This window comes from Centropristis striata, chromosome 20 (assembly GCF_030273125.1).
Source record: "Centropristis striata isolate RG_2023a ecotype Rhode Island chromosome 20, C.striata_1.0, whole genome shotgun sequence".
NCBI lineage: Eukaryota > Metazoa > Chordata > Actinopteri > Perciformes > Serranidae > Centropristis > Centropristis striata.
Window position 1 is genome coordinate 26,706,381 of NC_081536.1, and position 15,413 is coordinate 26,721,793.

General features: G+C 39.7%; 1 protein-coding gene across 1 annotated transcript; it reads left to right on the top strand.

The window, feature by feature from the left end:
* Positions 1-384: 384 nt before the first annotated feature.
* vax1 (ventral anterior homeobox 1) lies at positions 385-10,065 on the top strand. Its single transcript, XM_059359569.1, has 3 exons — positions 385-1,756; positions 3,231-3,418; positions 7,691-10,065. The coding sequence occupies exons 1-3, from the start codon at positions 1,543-1,545 to the stop codon at positions 8,228-8,230; spliced, it is 942 nt and encodes a 313-aa protein (XP_059215552.1). The 5' UTR covers positions 385-1,542; the 3' UTR covers positions 8,231-10,065.
* Positions 10,066-15,413: the final 5,348 nt, after the last annotated feature.

A 15,413-nucleotide genomic window follows, 5' to 3' on the forward strand; every position in this document is an offset into this window, starting at 1 on the left:
CCAACATGCGGCCCTTAAACCCACCCCAAGACTGCTGCCGGGCAGCCACACTCGCAGAATTGTTTGTTAATAGTCCAATTAGATAATTGCCATCTTTCACTCTTTTTCCTCTCTGTTTCCCATAAAAGCATGAATGGCACTCGGGGAGGGGGGCAGACTGAAGAGGGCTTCTGGCCAGCTAAGGTGACAAGAAGGGCCAGAGAATGCTCCTTGCACTAGGCCACTGGTTTGAATTGAATCATTGTGGCCTAATCAATGGTCTTATTGGATTACTAGCAACTGCTGTGTTCAGAGATATTGTTGCACTGACAATGAAAGAGTTGGTGGTTGGGTGGGTGGGTAGTGGGCTGGAAGGCGAGTGGTGGAGAGAGGTAGGGGCCATTCCAAAGGTATGCATGTGTGAGAGAGAGTGTAGGCAGCCTAAACACTAATGACAAGCTTTGTTCCCCTTTTTTGTCTTTTTCAAACGTGCAGGTTAAGATTATGAGAGCTGAAGACGGCTTCTGGGGTGCAATCATTTGAATACTGAAGGATGTGGCGTTAGCGGCCAGGACCTCGCTGAGTTGCTCTGCGTAGCTCTCTGAATGAACACAGGAAACTCTAACTCAATCCTTGTTAAAGCAGAAGCCTGGCGTTGTTGCAGATCTCAAAGTGGCTGGGTCGTCATTTCCTTGAGAAATTTTGATCGACATGGATTTGTTCGTTATCCTTTTCCCCCGTCTCTCTCTCTCCCTCTCCATGGCTCTCTCCGAGTCTCTTTTGCCTACAACAGCATAGTGGCGAGATCCACACATTGCAGAATTCCGTTGATTGGTGAGAGAGTCAAAGGGAAAACCAGGATCAAAGTTCGCTGACATGCTGCGGCAATCAGGTGCGCTGTGAAAAGTCGGGGGGGAGAAGATGTCTGGCTGTGTTCTGCGGACGGAAGAATGAAGCACCCGGGAACTTTTTTCAGGTCTGGAAGAGTCGTACCTCTGTGATTGTGTTCGTTCATGTGGGGTTCACGGAGGCTTGGTTGCAAGGCAAGACCAATCATTTGTCTTGATTCTCTGGGCTGAGAGCAGGCAAACTGAGGGGGACGGGACAAGCAAACCCCTCTATCAAGACCTGATCTATTTCCCCAAACAATTTAGTGTATTCATGAGGTTACGCAAATGTGGAGGCAGCAAAATTACCGTAATCAATTGATACAGCGAGCGCGCATCCATGGCTCTGATTATTTGGAGATCATCTATCAGCCTGATGTCTATGTAACAAGAAAAAGGGGGGCATTATATTACCGTTGAGTTTCACTGAGAAGTCCATGATCATTGGGCAAGGGAGTTTGGTCAGTGATAATAGGGCTCCTTGGTCGGCCGAAGGAAGTATTTCTCCGAACATTAGATAGCTCACTCTGCCCTGCTGAAAGGTGCTGTTTTGAAACTAAACCCCACACTGTCCAAACGAACTGGTGCACCGTGTTCTCCGTAATCTCCTTTTTTTCCACCTGACAAAGGAAAAAAAGAGGCGGACGAGCCACAGGTCCAAGAGGATAAACTGAGCATGGAGGTCAGGTACAACCAAGAGACGGAAGGGATGGGGCTGAAGAATGGACTTAAGAAGGGGAAAGATGACAAGGACTCCCAGGGCAGCTTGTCCAAAAGCTTCCTCAAGGAGCAGCAGGACTCCTTTTCCCCCTCTGGGACCATGGAAAACTGCGAGAAGAACAGGGGGAGCACGGGGGACCCAGACTACTGTCGGAGAATACTAGTCCGAGGTAACACTTGTGGTCTTTTTTTTCAGAACTTGCATTGTCTCACGTCAGAGATCATACAGATTAATGTGAGGAAACGCGGTTTAAACTGCTGTTAGATTACATGCATTTTAAAGTCAGCAAAATGTACTGTCTGTAAATGTACTAAGAACTAAACTGTAACTTTGTAATATCAGACACAGGTCGACACAGAGTTCAGTTTTCATTTAATTTTAAAGTTAATAGCAAAATATCACCTTAAAAAAATTCTATTTTCATAATGGAACCTTTTGAAAAAAAAGTACAATTATAGGAACATATGAATGTAAGGGAACTGTTTTTTAGAATATGTATTTAAATTCTAGGCCATATTTACAACATGAATCCAATTATAATTCTTTCTTTTTTTAATTGTTTTTGTCTTTATCGTTTATTGTTTTTTTGTAAACACTAAGCTACATTTATCCTTAGATTTCCCTGGGTACATTAGTGTGCACGGTCATGCATTTAAGGAGAAATACCGACATTATACTTTCAGGGTGATAAATGTTAAGATTATAAATATTTTAATAGAAAAAAAGAACAAGAGTTTGGGAGTTTGTTTTTACACATTAAGAAATTTAAATGTAATGTGTACAAATCATACCCTGCCATCGTGAGTCTCTGTTGCCCAGAAAGAGATTTATGCAATTTCCTTCATGCTGTGTGGGCCCAATTAAAACTAACTATAAATATAGATATAACCTCACTAAAAACTGTGGATTAGTTACACATAATATAAAGGCACGGAAAAGCTTCACTACCTAAAACATCACAATATAATATTTAATATTTAAATAATTATGAAAGCCTTTTTTTGCATCATATAAAATACATTAATTTAGCATGATTTTAAATGATAGTCATTTTCATACTAATTTAAAAATGTACATTCTTAAATGTAGATGCATTTTGCTATAATTTGGACCTACACCCATTGTCGTAATTTCTCTTTTGTTTTAACAAAGGTATGGGTGAACTGAAATGGAACTGCAACATTCTTTTAAAATCTTTTATTCTTATTTTCTATATTTGATGCAGTCTTCCCTAATTATGTGTATGTATTTATAAATGCTTGAATAAATATAAGAACTTTAGAATTTTCTGTTCATCACATTTAATCCCAAGTCATTTGATAATTACTTAATAAACATAGGGTGTTGTAAATTCAGATGTAATGCTTAATTTAAACAAGCCATATTTTACTACAGTGTGTTTTATTCACGCCACATACAATTTAGTTGAATTAAGTAAATAAAATATGAATTAGACTAATTTCTATACATTCTCAGTAACTCCACTAAAGTGCTTATAATAATAATAATAATAATAATAATAATAATAATAATAATAATAATAATAATAATATCAATGTTTCAGTAGGGATATTATGCATTTATCTGTTACTTTGGTTCTCCTTTGCCTCAGTGATGTTAATTCAAAGTGCTCATTGTTGCAGATGCTAAAGGCTCTATCCGAGAGATTATCCTGCCCAAGGGTTTGGATTTGGACCGGCCAAAGCGAACCCGCACATCCTTCACTGCAGAGCAGCTCTACCGGTTAGAGATGGAGTTTCAGAGGTGCCAGTATGTGGTTGGGAGGGAACGGACCGAACTGGCCCGTCAGCTCAATCTCTCTGAAACTCAGGTATGTATGCACTGTAATTGTACATACTAGATTTAAAAAAGTGATTTTTTTCAGTGTAAACTGGACAATCTTCTCTACAAAAGACAAAACAGTTACTTTTGTTTTAACTAAAATAGCAGTTATGTATAATGTAAAATTGAATGTCATTTCCTTATTGCGTCTATCTTTTTACACTAAACACTGCCTTTTATTTTCACTTCAAATAATCATGTAACAATCTATTAAGATGTCTTGCTTTGTCAAAAAAGGAGGTGAATTTAATTGTGAATTGTACCACAAATAAATAATCAAACCCATTTTAGACAAAGCAGTCATTTTATTAAAAAGGTGCAATCATTTTTCATCAATATATCAATAGTTATACTTGCATATAGTGACAGTTTGAGTCAGTGGGAATAGGTCTGTTTTACAAGCACTATAGATGTGAGCAAATCTTTAATGGGACCAATATTCATTAAACACATGGAGTTGTTGTCGAACATTATTGTACACAGATTCACACAGTTAATTAAGCAGTGCTTGCAGGTTCCAGTCAATAGAATGCACCTTTTACACAGAATCCTTTAAAGTAAATGCATTGGCCTTCTCAATAAATCATATGTAGTGTAAATATAGTTTATGGAGTATTTGATATTCTGTCATAGAAAAAGCACAGACTTCCTCCTCATGTCATCAGTTAGTGTGGGGTCAGTGTGGGGTCACACAGTGTCCACCATGGACCCACAGCATTTGGAACAGCAGTTTGTAAAGCAAGTCACCTGGCCACTCTGTTTGATTAGGACTGATTACTTCAACGCTTTGGTGTGTTTTCAGCTTCAGTTTCATCCATCTGTTTGTTTATTTTTAAAAATGAGCAAAGCGGCTAACGACGCCGTCGGCTTGGTCTTTGGTGATAATGTGTTGAGGCTTTCAATGCGGCGGGAGGAGGTTGACCTTGAGTGGAGGTCTGCGAGAGGTCAACCATTTCTCACAAAATGACACCACAACCGACAAGTCTAATCTGCCTGATGATGGATAACAAACTCACTGCTCCTATATTTATTATTGTTCTACTTACTTATTTGCTTCACCTTTTTACATCATAAATGGTTTAGTATTTCTCATTTGACCAGCACAATTGCTGCTTTTCTTTTTTTTCACATAAATTCAATAAAAATGAATTAAATGTCTGCAGATGACATTTCGCTCACATAAAGGTATATAGAAAATAACCTTTGCTGCCTACTTAGGCAGGACAAAGGCTTCAAGAGTTTCTTCCAGTGTCTGCTTCTAGTCCTGATGAAATGCCTTTTAATGACAACATGGCGAAATTAACATTTTGTTCCCTGGTACTCACGGGTTGTTACATTAAGGAATGACGGCCATTTGCTGTGTGCACACCCAATCTTCTTTGTTTGAGCTTCCAGCTTCACCTTGTTTTCTTTGTACTGAGTATGTAACCTCTAAAATGAACAAGATGTTCCTTCTGAGCTGTCTTCATGGGGCCAACAGAAAGTATTGGATTGAGCAGCAGGGCTTCTTGATGTGAAACGGTTGTTGGCAGCTGGTGAAGAGTTAGACCGGCCTCTGGAGAAAGGGTAAAACAATTTAAATGAGACAGAACTGGCTGTAGAATTGAGATGGTGGCTTGCTGCTGTTTGGTACATATATATTTAGTTCCAGATCAGCAGTCAGGTGTGATTTAAGTTGACCTACAAATCATAGTAAACCCTGTTATTTACATTCACTCAGTTACGATTATGTGCAACTGAACAATGGACACGTCAGAATAACTATATGGATCTGTTGGGTCAGATGAATGACTTGACCTAATTGTTTAACTGTCACCATGAGTGCATTCTTTTTCTCATCATTATGGGAATATGTTTTATTTATCTTGCTACTCCATTAACTGCTGGATTTATACTGTAAATATGTCTCAAAAAAATCTCAAAACTGTGAGATACGTTTGCAACAATGAGAGAGAATATCAAGAATATCCCATTAGATGTCATTTTCAAGATGTAATTGTGGCAGGCTTTTTAGGTTTCCAAAGGAAACATTTAAAATTTCTTAATTTCTGTATGGGGTTGCTCATATGACAAATTATAAGAAGCTCCAGTTCAGGTGGCCATTTTAAAATTTTGAGGGAGAGAATGATGGACTTAGGTGAATGTGTTATTTAGATTAATTATGCAGTTTATCCTGTATGTACTATAAACTAATGGCACTAGGGCTTTAATCTTTATTCTACATATATGCTTATCCTATAAAATGTAAGAAAAAAATAAAAAGTGCTAGTCCTAGTCACAAGTTCCTAGAAACCAGTGTATCATTTTTCTCCAATCAGTCTACTTAGATATTCAATTTATAATAAAGCCATAAATCCTCACATTTAAGAAGCTGACTCCAGCAAATGTTTGCTTAATAATTGAATAAAATAATAAAATTATTAATGTGTGACATTCTATTATTCTCAGCTAAAAAATAAATAATACCATCATACCACAAATGTACAACATGATCACAACAATCCGTACACAATAAAATGTAATCTGGTTTTTATTGGGATATCTAAGTAGCTTTCATAGAAGAAATGTTTAAATATTTGGATGTGAGCTCATGCTTGAACATGTTGTGGTGTAGGAGGCTCAGAAAGTTTAGCAGTGTTTTACATATGAAAGGCTCTCTGAGCAAGTTTTGATTGAATTAACCTCCTGCCTGCTGGTGGAGCACAGTGAGCCCTGTGCTCCATGACTGGATTAAATCACTGCAGCTTTTGATCAATCACAGTCTACAATCATTACCAGGTGGACCGTGTGTGTGTGTGTGTGTGTGTGTGTGTGTTTGTTTGAGCATCCCTGCATAGGACCAGTGCATTAGCTAGTACAGGGGTAGGCAACCTGCGGCTCCGGAGCCACATGTGGCTCTTCAGGCCATCTGCAGTGGCTCCCTGTTGCTGTGTCAAAAAAAATTATATGAATTAATTAATTAATTCCTTACATTTATGTGTTCCTTAATCATTGGTGTAGGCCCAAAGCAATTTGTATTCTACAATTGCAAAAATGTGTAGCTTATATACAGCATTAAATAAATGTTTCAACAACTAAAATGTGCATCATAGCTTCCGAAAGTCTACGGCCTGGTGCCTGAAACTCTACATTTTGCAAACTTGTTTTGTGTTTCCCTTTCGATTCTGAAACTCCTGAGACATTTCTTTGGTGTCTAGCCTCTGATTTGCAATCGGGTCCTTGCTGCATTCCGACAAAATCATATTAATAAATGCTCATTAGGCCCTATTAGTAATATTGGTAGGCTAATTTAGACTTAGTAGGCTGTTTTATCTTCATTGTAAGGTCCAAAATAAGGTTTGTGGCTCCATTCCAACATTTTTTCACTTTTTCTGGCCAACAATGGCTCTTTCGTTAGTAAAGGTTGCTGACCCCTGAGCTAGTATCTAAAAGTGGATGTGGTTATAGGATGGACAGGCGCTTTGCTGCTCTTGATTTGTGAACAAAGCTTTGGGTAAAAGATATCAACCTTATCTGTCAAGGCACACAGTATGATAGTCCCTCTCAATATTTAGCAAATGACTAAACACCAGCTCTTCACCTTTAAGATAATCTACACCGAGGGGAAAAAAGCGCACTGTCCCTATGCACTGCCTGATAGCACCTAAGTCCTATTAGACTTAAACTTAACCCATGGCACTTACTCATGTGTTGTCTTCTAACTTGATCTTTGCTTGTGTTGTGTACGTGTCCAATGTATGTCACTTTGGATTAAAGTGTCTGCTAAATGACACTGTAACGCTGTAGCTCACAGTACAGTTTTCTCTGAATACTATAATCTTTCTCTGAGATCAGATTATTGTACCACAATGGTCCCTGGTCTAATTTAATTTATTTTTTAAGGCATTTTTTCCTTTGTTGAAAAGTTAATAGCAAAGAGTCAGACAGTAAATGGTAAGAGAGACGGGACGTAGGACAAGGGTCCCCGGAGGACTCCAACAGACAACACTGCAGTTATGTGGCATTATCTGTAACCCTTCAGGGCCAAGGCCTTCACAAGTATCAAGTTTTTTGGATTAGAGCAGCTTCCTGATTGTGACTCCTTCACCATTATAAATATGTTTTTCACAGTAATGCTTTTTAAAAAATTCAATACTTTATTTTTAATCTGTTACATATTCCAAAAGGTAGTACAGTATATAATAATACATGCACTGTGCTCTAACTAACCATTTAGCATGTGTCTCTAAAGGCCTTTTCTCTTGTCTGTGTCCGTCTCCAGGTAAAGGTCTGGTTCCAGAACCGGCGCACTAAGCAGAAGAAGGACCAGGGGAAGGACTCTGAGCTGCGTTCAGTGGTTTCAGAAACAGCAGCGACCTGTAGTGTCCTCAGACTACTGGAGCAGGGTCGGCTGCTGACTCCTCCTGGCCTGCCGGGCCTCCTGCCCCACTGCGGCAGTGGCACACTGGGCTCCGCCCTGCGCCCTCCCTCCATGGCCATGGCCAGTAACGGCAGCAGTAGCAGCAGCAGTGGTGGCAGCACTGGCACGGCGGGGGGCAGCCCTCCTCTACCTGCCGTCACCAGCTCAGGGACAGTGGCGGGCCTGCAGAGCTCTCAAGCAGCTCACGGCCTTTTCAGCTTTCCCATGCCCTCCTTACTCAGCGGCGTCGCCGCCCGCATTTCCTCCAACCCTCTGTCCATGGCTGGCTCACTGGCAGGGAACCTGCAGGAACTTTCCGCCCGCTACCTGAGCTCCTCTGCTTTTGAGCCTTATTCGCGGACCAATGGCAAAGAATCCATGGACAAGAAAATTCTGGAATGATGCTTTGTTTTTACATAGATGGATTCCTGTTTCCTCTGGACACATTTTGTTTGTTTTCTTGGCTTTTACTGTCTTTGTTTGGTTTCGCTCATTCTCTTTCATCTATCTGTGTCATGTTCTGTAGCAGTTCATGTATTCCAGTTGCACATCTGGCGCCTTGTACAAGGAAGAAAACAAAGACACACACAAGCTCATGTCACAAAGAAATGTGGTGGCGGAAAGATTTTGCACAAAACGTTCATAAACTAGGACTTTGTTACGGAGATGTAGAGAGACTCTCGAACCGAAGATTACTGAGGGATCTGTCTGATCAACAAATGTTTAGTCCTATCTATTAATCCAAAATAACAGTTTACACAGGGGTCCAGAGAATATGGCTGCTTCATACCACAAGAGCTCTATCGCTGCAAGAGAAGTGGTACATAGTGTATAGCATGAAGTTTAGGATTGGTGACAGAAAGTGTAAAGTGATGGTACCTTTCTGAACTGTGTTTTATTATTTGATTGTGTTGGGTAGATGCATGTCACTGAAGTGAGTAGATGTAGAGAAGGAAAGCGAGTTTACAAACACCTGAGCAGCAGTCTGTGAGATCCAGTCAGCAAATAAAAAAATATGTGAATTAAATTTAACATGCAGCATTATGAGTGAACAAGCAAGGCCAATCTGTCAACACAGAATTGGGGGAGAGAAAAAAGTGCCTCTGTTTGAAGGTCACCGCAAGGCCAGTGTCAGCACGAAACCCAATGCATTCAGCATGTGAATGCACTTTGCTTATGCAGATGCCTCGCAACAATTAAGCTTACAAAAAGATCTTTTGTACTCGGTTTGGACCAAAACAGAATCCAGAGAAGGTGTTGTCATACAATATGATGGTTCAATTGTTCAGTGTTGTTTTCTCCATGGTTTGGTGAGGATTTTAACTTTTGACAACAGAAATCTTCACCTTGTGGCATTTTCGTCTTCAAGATACAGTACCTGACTTTATTTTTGTCTGTGATTTTAATACCACTGTGAGTTCTCAGAGTATTGGTGTATAGTTTGGAGCTAAGCACAGGAACGAGTTGCTGAAAGGAAAGGAAAGTTCTGAAGAAAAGCTTTTCAGCATTAGTAGCTGCTTGCTTTGTTGAACACTACAAGGCAACAGGTTTTCAATCACCAAGACAATACAATACCTTTCCCTCCTGTGTGAAATCTTCTAAATCCACAGCCTTCATAAACGACATTAGGACAGACTGATGCATGTGGAGACCGAATGGAATTATTGTTGTATAAAAGAACTGGAAATGAGAAATGTACCTTAAAATTGTTATTTTATTGTAAATTATTTACTTCTGTATCTAATAGATTATTAGTATATCTGGAAAATAATGAATGAATGAATGTATTAGCAGGGTTGAGGAATCAATCAAAAGCTCTTTGGTGCTGTTGTTGTGATATATCTTGAAATTTGTGAAACGTGTGGTACAAATGTGCATATATATTATGTATGGCTACAGACAAAGACAAGTGTGTTTTTCATTTTTCTTTCATACATGTTGCTGTGAATCAAGTTATGATAAATTTCATGACTGTTATACCTCATACACAACGGCCTGATGTGTATGATCCTAAAAAGTTATTTTGTTTATTTCCTCCACTATTTTTTATAATGTCATTACGATATTTTCACCACTAATTTGACTATGGTGGAATGATATGTAGAAGTCCTAGTTAATACCAGCATAATTGGAATGAGAGGCTTCAAAGAGCAGTTACATGTTCGCTAGCTGTCATGACATTGTGACCAATGGGAAGCTTTCAATATGATGTGATTGTGGAGAAAGATATGATAATTGAGTCTCAATAATCAACTATTGTGAAGGTACACCAACTCAGCGTCACTATTTGACGAACTTGGAAAGAGACTCCACAATTACTGGACCTTTAAGACTGCAATGATTCTTCTCACTCATATATTCAACCTACAAAGATTTAAAATTATGATTGCAAACGGTGGGAACATTTCTAGTGGATTTCTGGAAAATGTCTAAAGGAAGTTAGGAATTTTACATTTTTTGCACAATTTGAATATAAAAAATAATATATTTCAATAGTATTATTGGGTAAGAAATTACATTTAAGTTTGCAAACATCACATTCCCATTTTTTGGGGGGAATTTTATAGATCAGTTAACCAGCAGATAGTAGCTTAGAGCAAACTACAGAGTTTGTAAGTTGTAAACACCTTCTGCTAACTAACTGCTACCATGTGGGGTGCACTGTGATCCAGCATGGTAGTTGATAAGTGTTAATTAATTAATTTCAATTTATTCTTTAGTGGAAACATTTCCTTTTCTAAATCAGTTGCTCACTTTAAACCCTAGCTTTTCCCACAGCCCATATTATTGACTGGAAATGTCTCATCACACGGGACCTTTCACACTGTATGTAGGTTATTTGACAAATGAATGGCATTACTTGGCAAATTATTGAATTATGTCTCTTTATGACATGGAAAAAAACCTGAGGAGATAACCCCTATATTTCTCATTTTATTCCCATCATTTCCAGTTAATTCACACAAATTCACCATAAATTAGCATTAATTCATAAGGAAAGTTTTCACCATAAATATTTAGCAACACCAGCTACAACAGAAAAAAGCAGCAAATCCTCACATTGGATAAGTTGAAATCAGAAAATAACTAAGAATAACCTAAAAGATGTATCAAGTCTCAAAATAGTTCCCTACCATTTTTTTGTTGATCGACTAATGAAATAATTGGATAATTGTGTCACCTCTAGATTTCATATTTGCATGAAATGGTCTAGTCCCTTTGTGACTAGTGGAGAATAAATGTGTGACACAGGCAATGAATTCCAATGAGAATAGGGACAAGCCCTCCTTTTGGAGAAGACTATTTTGTCTCCTGTCCTGCTGGTGCCTTCAGTGTCTGTTTGACTTTCCTGCTAAAATCTCTCTAGATATCTGGTTTTGTCATGACAGAACAGTGGGCCACAAAATGAATATGTTCGTCTGGTTAGACTTGAATTATTAACGGAGCTCACAACAATAAGCTTTGAGAGCAGCGGCAAGTGCTTGTTCACCTTTTTTGCCCTGGGGTTTTGCTTCTCAGGCAGACTGCTTCAATTCTCTGATTGCTAGAGGTTGTTGTTTGATGAGGGATCTACAGACACCACCCATAGCTGATCTTGCATGTTTTTAGGGTGAATAAAAAAAAAACGTCATCTGTATTTTAATTTAGAGTTAACATTCCGTTTAAAATACACAAGGATTAATCAATTAAACTAAATGTGACTTTAATTTAGTGCATTAATAACAAAAAATTACTTATATTTTGTTTTATTTTTTTGATTGAAATCATGATTGTGGATGGAACCAATTTCACCATAATGTGTAATTTATTAGATTGATATAAATGCATATAAATGCAAAAAAAACCCAGCATTCTCAGAGTTTGCCCAACCCCCCCCAAAAAAAAAAAAAAATCAAGATTCGCTTATTCGTTTTTCAACCACATCTCATGACATCAGTCATTACTTTCCATCCCCTGATAAAGACTGAGAGATGTGGTTGAAAGCTCTGGAACAATATTTTTTTTCGTAAAACTAAGTTTCCAAAGTTGTGGATTTTCATTCAGCATCATCTTACTATACTATGCAAACCTAATCATGCACTTGGACTCTATACAGGTATTAATTAAGAGCAGCATTATTCCATATGAGACGAGGGTAGTTAAGCATCATTTTGAGGCAATGCTGCTTTACCTTTATTCCACAACATTTCAGAGGCAAATGTTTATAAAATAATCTGATACTTTTAATGCATTACAACTATCTGACAACTACACTTTACATATGCCTATTTATCTGTGATGTACTGTTAAGGATCTGACTACACCACAGTATTTTACTTTATATACATTTTGCTGATCACAATTTTGGTATGTGTACTACAGTAAAAGTTTTTTAAAATAGGCATCCACTTGTATAGTGTGGCACTGCGATTTGTACTAAAAGTAAAGGATCTAAGTACTTTGTCCACCACTGGCTGTTGCTGTGAATAGAAAAAAACAGACTTTTATAGCGGCACACAATGGTTTGTGAATATGCACCCCCAACTTTAAGCTTGTTTGTTTTATTTAGACAATTTTCTGTTTTGTTCTGAGTTTAGTTGCGCTTCTTCTGGTAGAGTAATCACAGTAGAAATGCAGGGACTGTCCAGTAACAGAAAAAACTGAGGCTCTTTTGTGAGCAGTCCCAAAGAAACCAATCCACCCCACTGTCTTGGGAATCTCCCCTGAGAGAAAAAAGGTCACATTTACACTTCCTACCCCCTCTTCACCCCCCACACCCACCCCCACCCATTCTCTCCCTTCACCCCAAGTCCAATTAGAAGGAAGGTCGGCGAGGTTTTTGTAAGTGGGGGGTTTCAGGGAGGGTGTGTGTATGTCTGTGTGTGTATGCACGCACAGGGCTGCCATAGCTGCAGACCACCAACACATTTTCTCCCCTCACATGGTCTGGGCTTAAAGCTCAGGTCTGAGGAGGTGAAAAAAGCTACATCCTGTCTTGTTTTTAGTATCTGATTTTTTTTTTCTGGCCTTGTCCTTTTTGTGCCACACAGTGGATCTGGGGATTAACATGCTAAATCCTACTGAAGAACTTACCCTCTTCCAGCACACTGATACAGCAACTTTAAGCTCCGAAGTGATGTACAGGTTGTAAAAAACCTGCTTCTTCACAGAATAATTAATCCCAATAAGTAATCAAAGAGTGAGCGGAGCAGAAACCCCTCGAAAGCAGAGGTTGCACTTGTGTATTCTGAAAACACTTAGCATAAAACCATGAAATAACCGTAATTACCAAATGTGTTGAAATTGTAAAATGTTTAATTACATTTGCAGCACCCTTGATATTGTGTTATACTGTTATTTATATAGTTTGCAGTGTAGAATACCATATTTTTGGTTATAGTTGTCTCAATATTTCGTTGATCTCAACATTTCTGTTGGCCCTACGCCTTTCCCCCATTCCACCTCAATTCAAGAAATTAAAGTGGACCCTGGCCAATCAGGGGCCTTGTACAGTCGACAATTTAACCAGCCAATCAGGGACTGTGTTGTAGATGATGATGAAAAATACAGGCCACAGCTTTCCAAACAGTAATGGCAGCTCCCGGAAAAGCCAGCACTAATGCTAGTGTTAATACAGACAAAGCAGCCATAACTACAGTTAAAGCTTAAATAGATGCAATAACAACCATTAAAAAAAGAACAGAAACATTAAGGTCATGAGACAAGATGGTATTACCAGCCTACCATATTTAAATGTTGCTTTTACAATTTTACCGATGCCATCAATAGCTGTGTCCAATAGTCGAATACCCGAAATGAGGCAGGTCTCCCTCGCCAAAAAACCCCTAATTTGAATGTGACCTGTCCGGAGCGGTCTTTTGACAGGACTTTTTTTGCCGAAGAGCAGGGCCGTTTTTCTCCCCTAAAAATAGCCTGGTTGCTGATTGGATAGAATGCTAACAGGATGTGACGTAGTACTCAACGCAACAACACGCACCATTTTTAAAAGCCGGTGAAGTAGTAAGTAGTCACAATAATAATTCTTCTCCACCATGGGCGCAATGTGCATGAACACAGCGACAGAAACACAGCAGCTCTGCTCCATCCATCTCGGCGTCTCCTTCCTTATTGTTTACATTTGCCACGTTTCCCGCGTTGAATCCGTCCTGTAAGTGACGTCATGGTCGAAACTGTCGATAAGCAATTACGCGACGATCAAAAACCATACGTCACCCCCGGAGCCTTGTAAATCCCTCTGGGGCCTATTTTTGTAACGGACACACACCGAGTGAGCGGCCATTTGAGACGGCTGCTTTTTACTTTTTACCCTTATGACTACCAAGTGGCAACCGCAGGGCCTCAAAACTCAACCTTTATTCTTTATAATGGCCATCAGGGGGCGACTCCACTGCTTGTTCATTCATTCATTATCCTTCTCCGCTTATCCGCACTCGGGTCGCGGGGGGCTGGAGCCGATCCCAGCTGACATTGGGCGAGAGGTGGGGTACACCCTGGACAGGTCGCCAGACACATAGGCTGCGTTCAGACTGCAGACGTATCTGATTCAAATCAGATTCCTACTCAAATCCGATTTTTAGGGCTGACTGTCCACACTATTTTTAGCAAGTGTCCAAATCAGATATGGCTCTGTTGTGACTGGGCCACATTAATGACTGATCTGACAGGTTGCTATCGTAACGGCGTCAGAGCGTCTGACGTCGTCACAGCGTCAGACGTCATATAATTGCGACGGCGACAAGAACAACAACAACAAACATGATGGAGGCAGGTCACCTCAGTATATTGGCCTCATCACTGTCCAGTAGAGGTGCAGGACATCTCAGACGCACCAGGGGAGAAACCGGGCGGATGGACGCCCCCGTCATGACTCGGGCGCGGCTGCCGATGGACACCTCGTCTCCGCGCTGCCAGCGATACGCGTGCCGCGTAGAGTGACATCATGGACAGTCAAAACCGATCTGAGTGTTTGGAGCGGTTCAGACTGAGACGCATCTGTCCAAATGCGATCTGAAACTGAAACGATCCGGTCTGCAAAAATCGGATTTGTGACTGTTCAGACTTCAAAAGAGCCATCCAGTTCCAAACTGGATGGGCTAAAAATTAGATTTTGGCTGGCAGTCTGAACGCGGCCATAGAGACAGGCTATCACGCTCTCATTCATCCCTACGGGCAATTTAGAGTCACCAGTTAAACCTAAGTGCATGTTTTTGGACTGTGGGAGGAAGCCGGAGTACCCGGTGAGAACCCACGCTAACACGGGGAGAACATCCAAACTCCACATAGAAGAGACGCAGGCCGGAGTTGAACCAGCAATCCTCTGCTGTGAAGCAAGCGTGCTAACCACTACACCACCGTGTAGCCCACCCTGAAATGATGGAGTAAAATGAGCAAAGCTATTAAGCTTTGTTTCTATTCTTACATACTGATTTACTCATGGGACTAATTAAAGCTGCATGAGCAAAGTTTAATATATTCAACATTTTCAACAATGGACCAAATGATATATAAAATGAAAAATAAATAAATAAAAATGAACCCAAAGTGAATAAGTGAATTATCACCATGCAGCAGTTCTATGGAGAAT

Bases quoted from the DNA above. Each gene is read 5' to 3' on its own strand.
- vax1 (XM_059359569.1), top strand. From the start codon at position 1,543: ATGGAGGTCAGGTACAACCAAGAGACGGAAGGGATGGGGCTGAAGAAT. The intron at 1,757-3,230 runs GTAACACTTGTG...TCATTGTTGCAG, and splicing joins TCGGAGAATACTAGTCCGAG to ATGCTAAAGGCTCTATCCGA. The intron at 3,419-7,690 runs GTATGTATGCAC...GTCCGTCTCCAG, and splicing joins TCAATCTCTCTGAAACTCAG to GTAAAGGTCTGGTTCCAGAA.